The sequence below is a fragment of the Nothoprocta perdicaria genome, unplaced genomic scaffold, assembly GCF_003342845.1.
Source record: "Nothoprocta perdicaria isolate Ctin4 unplaced genomic scaffold, notPer1 scaffold_729, whole genome shotgun sequence".
Classification (NCBI taxonomy): Eukaryota; Metazoa; Chordata; class Aves; order Tinamiformes; family Tinamidae; genus Nothoprocta; species Nothoprocta perdicaria.
In genome coordinates, this window is record NW_020456009.1 from 1 (window position 1) to 6,021 (window position 6,021).

Consider the following 6,021-nt stretch of genomic DNA (forward strand, 5'->3'; position numbering starts at 1 on the left):
CCCGCGCCCGCCGCCCTACGCGTGCGCCGAGTGCGGCCGCCGCTTCCGCCGCCGCACCGAGCTCGCCACCCACCAGCGGCTGCACACGGGGCGGCCGCCCTTCGAGTGCGCCCACTGCGGCAAGGGCTTCTCGTGGAGCTCCCACTTCGACCGGCACCGGCGCGTGCACACGGGCGAGAAGCCCTACGAGTGCGCCGAGTGCGGCAAGCGCTTCGGCCGCACCTCCCACCTCTACCGGCACCAGCGCACGCACGGGACCGCTGCCAGCGCGGGCACCTACATCTGCACCTACTGCGGGCGCAGCTTCGGCAGCACGCCGCACTTCGAGCGGCACCAGCGCACGCACGCCGGCCGGCGGCCCTACAAGTGCACGCGCTGCGGCCGCGGCTTCGGCGACGGCGCCGCGCTCGTGGCCCACCAGCGGCTGCACCTGGAGGGCGCCGCGGGGCCCTTCCGCTGCGACGAGTGCGGCGCGAGCTTCGGGGCGCGCGCCCAGTACGCGCGGCACCGGCGCGACGTGCACCAGCGCGGCGGCGTGGAGGAGAAGCCGTACCGGTGCGGCGACTGCGGCAAGAGCTTCTCGTGGAGCTCGCACTGGGAGCGGCACCAGCGCATCCACACGGGCGAGCGGCCCTACGCGTGCGGGGACTGCGGCAAGCGCTTCGGCCGGACCTCGCACCTCTACCGGCACCAGCGCACGCACGCCGGCGGGCAGCCCCACGTGTGCGCCCAGTGCGGCAAGAGCTTCAACAGCACCCTGCACTTCCACAAGCACCAGCGGGCGCACGGTGGGGGCGGGGAGGGGCCCCGGCGTCCTGGCGGCGCCGAGAGGCCCTTCGGTTGCCCGCGTTGCGGGCGCCGCTTCGGAGCCGCCGCCCGGCTCTACCGGCACCTGCGGAGCCACGCGGAGGAGGCGCCGCTGGAGGAGGCGCCCGAGCAGCTGCCGGCCTATTAGGGGGGGACGTGGAGGTGGGGACCACGTGGGGCTTGGTGGTGGAAGAGGGGTGAGTTGGTGGGTTGGGTGGGAGGTGGGTTGGGTTGGTCTCCGGAATGGGGAATTGGGTTGATCTGGTCTCCGGAATGGGGAACTGGGTTGATCTGGTCACCTGAATGGGGAATCAGGTTGACCTGGTCTCCAGAATGGGAGCTGGGTTGAGCTGGTCACCACAATGGTGGTTGGGTTGATCTGGTCACCAGAATGGGGAACTGGGTTGATCTGGTCTCCGGAATGGGAAGCAGGTTGACCTGGTCACCACAATGGTGGTTGGGTTGATCTGGTCACCTGAATGGGGAACTGGGTTGATCTGGTCTCCAGAATGGGGGATCAGGTTGACCTGGTCTCTACAATGGTGGTTGGGTTGATCTGGTCACCAGAATGGGGAGCTGGGTTGATCTGGTCTCCGGAATGGGAAGCAGGTTGACCTGGTCACCACAATGGTGGTTGGGTTGATCTGGTCACCTGAATGGGGAACTGGGTTGATCTGGTCTCCAGAATGGGGGATCAGGTTGACCTGGTCTCTACAATGGTGGTTGGGTTGATCTGGTCACCAGAATGGGGAACTGGGTTGATCTGGTCTCCAGAATGGGGAATCATGTTGACCTGGTCTCCAGAACAAGAGCTGGGTTGATCTGGTCTCCAGAATGGGAAGCAGGTTGACCTGGTCTCCAGAATGGGGAACTGGGTTGATCTGGTCTCCACAATGGGAGATGGGTTGATCTGGTCTCCAGAATGGGAAGCAGGTTGATCTGGTCTCCAGAACAGGGGACCAGGATGACCTGGTCTCCAGAATGGAAAATGGGTTGATCCGGTCTCCAGAACTGGGAACTGGGTTGATCTTGTCTCCAGAATGGGAAGCAGGTTGACCTGGTCTCCAGAATGGGGAACCACATTGACCTGATCTCCAGAACGGGAGCTGGGTTGAGCTGGTCTCATCAATGGGGACCAGGTTGATCTTCAGAATGGGAAGCAGATTGACCGGGTCTCCATAATGACAGACAGCTTGACCTGGTCTCCTCAATGGGAACCAAGTTGACTTGATCTTCAGAAGGGGAAGTGGGTTGACCATTGGTCTCCACAATGGGAACCAGGTTGACCTGGTGGCCAGAATGGGGACCAGGTTGACCTGGTCTCCATAATGGGGAACCAGGTTGACCTGATCTCCAGAATGGGAATCAACCTGGTCTCCAGAACGGGAGCTGAGTTGACCTGGTCTCCTCAGTGGGAACCAGGCTGACTCGAGCTTCAGAATGGGAAGTGGTTGACCACTAGTCTCCACAATGGGAAGCAGGTTGACCTGGTCACCAGAACGGGAGCCAGGTTGACCTGGTCTCCAGAATGGGGAACCAGGTTGACCTGATCCCAATGGGAATCAACCCGATCCCAATGGGAATCAACCCGATCCCAATGGGAATCAACCCGATCTCCGGAACGGGAAGCTGGGTTGCCCTGGTCTCCTCGATGGGAACCGTTGACCTGGTCTCCAGGATGGCAGCGCCGAGGCCGCGGGGCCGGGCCCGGCGAGGACGTGCCCAGCTCGTGTCACCCGACGGCGCCCTGGGAACGTAGTTTTATAGCGGGTAGATTAGGACGGTAGCGTAGCTAGACGAGGAGAGCGGGATGGAGACGGACTCCAGGGAATTGCGCCGGCTTGCTGCCGGGAAGAGCGCCGGGATGTGGCGCCCCTCCCCTTCCCATTCCCAACGGGAATTCCCGTGGAGGCTCCGGGGACGGGAAGCGTGGGAAAAGTGGCGGGAGCGGTCGGGAATGGTGGGAAAAGGGGAGGCTCGAGGAGGAGGAGGAAAGTTGGGAGACGGCGGATGGAGGACGGGGACGTGACGCGGTGGGACATGGGGGTGGATGGAGGGACATGGATGGAGGAGAAGACCTCCATGGAGAAGAGGGAAGGGCCGTGCCGGGAAGGGAGGACATTTGCCCGCGGATATTTAATCTATTTATTCTATTTATTCAGCGGGGGCCCAAGTGGGGCCGGTTGGCGCCCCCGACGCCGGCTTGGGGGGCCCATTCCCGTTTCTCCATGGCCGGAGAGCCCACGGAGAAACCCCAGGGAGATGGGGCCAAGATCCCGTCTTGGGTCCCCAGGGAGATGGGGTCCAGGACCAAGATGGGGCCCAAGACTCCATCTCGGGAGATGGGGTCCAAGACCAAGATGGGGCCCAAGGGAGATGGGGCCCAAGGGAGATGGGGCCCAAGACCCCATCTTGGGAGATGAGGTTCAAGACCCCATCTTGGGAGATGGGGCCCAAGGGAGATGGGGTTCAAGACCAAGATGGGGCCCAAGGGAGATGGGGTCCAAGGGAGATGAGGTCCAAGACCAAGATGGGACCCAAGGGAGATGGGGCCCAAGATCCCATCTTGGGAGATGGTGTCCAAGGCCAAGATGGGGTCTAAGACCAAGATGGGGCCCAAGGGAGATGGGGCCCAAGACCCCGTCTTGGGAGATGGGGCCCAAGGCCAAGATGGGGTCTAAGACCAAGATGGGACCCAAGGGAGATGGGACTCAAGATCCCATCTTGGGAGATGGGGCCCAATGGAGATGGGGCCCAAGACCAAGATGGGGTCCAAGACCAAGATGGGGCCCAAGGGAGATGGGGCCCAAGACCAAGATGGGGCCCAAGGGAGATGGGGCCCAAGACCCCATCTTGGGAGATGAGGTCCAAGGGAGATGGGATCCAAGACCAAGATGAGGCCCAAGACCAAGACGGGGCCCAAGACCAAGACGGGCCCAAGGAAGTTCTCCACCTAAACCAGTGTGAGGCGACATTCCCTGATCCCGCAGCAGGGCTTGCCCGGCATTCCCGGTATCCCGCGGGTCTCCTCGCCGGGAGCCGCCTCCGCGCAGGCCGGGCGCGGCGGTCCCGCCCGTCTCCGTTCCGGCTCCGCAGGACCCGCGTCTGTGTTGTGAATAAAATAGAGCCTAGCGAGAGTCCCGGCGCGCTCCGTGTCTCCTTGGGAAGCCCGTGGGCCTCGTCCCGGGCCACCGTTGGCCCCCGGGAAGCCGAGGCGCTGGCTGCAGATCTGCGCGGGTTTGGTGGCCACCAGGAGTGGGGTTGGGTCGTGGGTGATGTTCCTCGTGCCTCCTTTCTCTCCTGGGAGAACCTTTTCCTTGGAGAACCTTCTAATTGGAGGAACCTTCTCCTTGGAGAACCGTCTCCTGGGAGATCCTTCTCCCTGGAGAACCTTCTCCTTGGGGATCCTTCTCATTGGAGACCCTTCTCCTTGGAGAACCTTCTCCTTGGAGAACCTTCTTCCTGGGAGAACCTTCTTCCTGGGAGAACCTTCTCCTTGGAGAACCTTCTTCCTGGGAGATCCTTCTCCCTGGAGAACCTTCTCCTTGGGGATCCTTCTCATTGGAGAMCCTTCTCCTTGGAGAACCTTCTCCTTGGAGAACCTTCTTCCTGGRAGAACCTTCTTCCTGGGAGAACCTTCTCCTTGGAGAACCTTCTTCCTGGGAGATCCTTCTCCCTGGAGAACCTTCTCCTTGGGGATCCTTCTCATTGGAGAMCCTTCTCCTTGGAGAACCTTCTCCTTGGAGAACCTTCTTCCTGGRAGAACCTTCTTCCTGGGAGAACCTTCTCCTTGGAGAACCTTCTTCCTGGGAGATCCTTCTCCCTGGAGAACCTTCTCCTTGGGGATCCTTCTCATTGGAGAMCCTTCTCCTTGGAGAACCTTCTCCTTGGAGAACCTTCTTCCTGGAAGAACCTTCTTCCTGGGAGAACCTTCTCCTTGGAGAACCTTCTCCTTGGAGAACCTTATCTCACGCCTCTTCCCAGGAATTCCAGCATGAAAGGAGGACCCGTGTTCTCCTGGCGATGCTGCTGGGAGGCCTTGCATGAGTCACCGGTGGGGATTCATGGGAGGGACCTCCTCATTCATTCGCAAGGTCAACTTGCGTTGAGCAGCTGTTCTCGGCCTCCTCCCCGGGCCTCTGAGGAGGAGAAACGGTGGAAAACGGGGTCACATCCCGAGGACAGGAGCCGCGTGGCACCCCGCTCCGGCCGGGCCACCCTTCGGGTGACATCGGTGACACCCAAGACACGCAAGGCTCAAGGGAAGCCGGCGGCGGTGGCACCTTCCCATGCGACGGGACGGAGAACCTCGTGCCACGGAAAAGCTGGAGAGCCCCGAGGTGACCACGGGTGGCACCTGGGGGTGGCTCCCCATCGTGGAGGGGACCCCCTTCCCTCCTCCATCGCCTTTGGAGACCCCAAAACACCTCGAGAACCTCTTGGGAAGGGGCCGCGTGTCCTTCGGGGGGGCCCGGAGCTCCTGGAGCGGCTCCGAGGAGAGCGAGATGGTCCCAGCCCAAGTCCTGGAGGAATCTGAGCTGCGCCCAAGTGAGGCTGCTCCTGGTCGTCCTCTTGGCCTAACTCGTAACAATAATGAATGAATCTGGATGCATTTATTAATTTCCATTTATCATTACTATTATTATTCATTACTTATTATTTATTATGTATTATTTATTACTCATTGTTTATTATTTATTATCGTTTATTACTTATTATCATTTATTATTCATAAGTATTTATTAATCATAACAAATTGTTATTAAATAAGAAATGAATAAATGAAGCAGAGAAATAAATTTCTCTGCCGAGAAATTTCGGTGCCGGGCAAGAAATCAGGATCTGAGCGCGGAGCCGTGTCCCGCGCAGGCGGAGCGGCGCGGCCGCTGGTTCGTGGAGCCCCAGGGGGGTGTGGGGGCCTGCTATGGGGCTGGTGGAGCCCTTCCAAAGGGTCTTCATGGATGGAGACCGAGGGACCTGCTATGGGGCTGGTGGAGCCCTTCCGAAGGTTCTCCATGGATGGAGACCCACGGTCCTGCCATGGGGCTGGTGGAGCCCTTCCAAAGGGTCTCCATGGATGGAGACCGAGGGTCCTGCTATGGGGCTGGTGGAGCCCTTCCAAAGGGTCTTCATGGATGGAGACCCAGGGTCCTGCTATGGGGCTGGTGGAGCCCTTCCGAAGGGTCTCCATGGATGGAGACCCAGGGTCCTGCT

At 60.5% G+C, this 6,021-nt stretch overlaps 1 protein-coding gene across 1 annotated transcript; it reads left to right on the plus strand.

Annotated features, from left to right (window-relative positions):
- Positions 1–7: 7 nt before the first annotated feature.
- Positions 8–955, plus strand: LOC112957510 (zinc finger protein 436-like; the record flags this gene model as incomplete). Its single annotated transcript, XM_026051159.1, has 1 exon — positions 8–955. A coding segment is annotated over one exon (948 nt), but the record flags the coding sequence as incomplete, so codon positions are not given.
- Between the last annotated feature and the right edge of the window lie 5,066 nt (positions 956–6,021).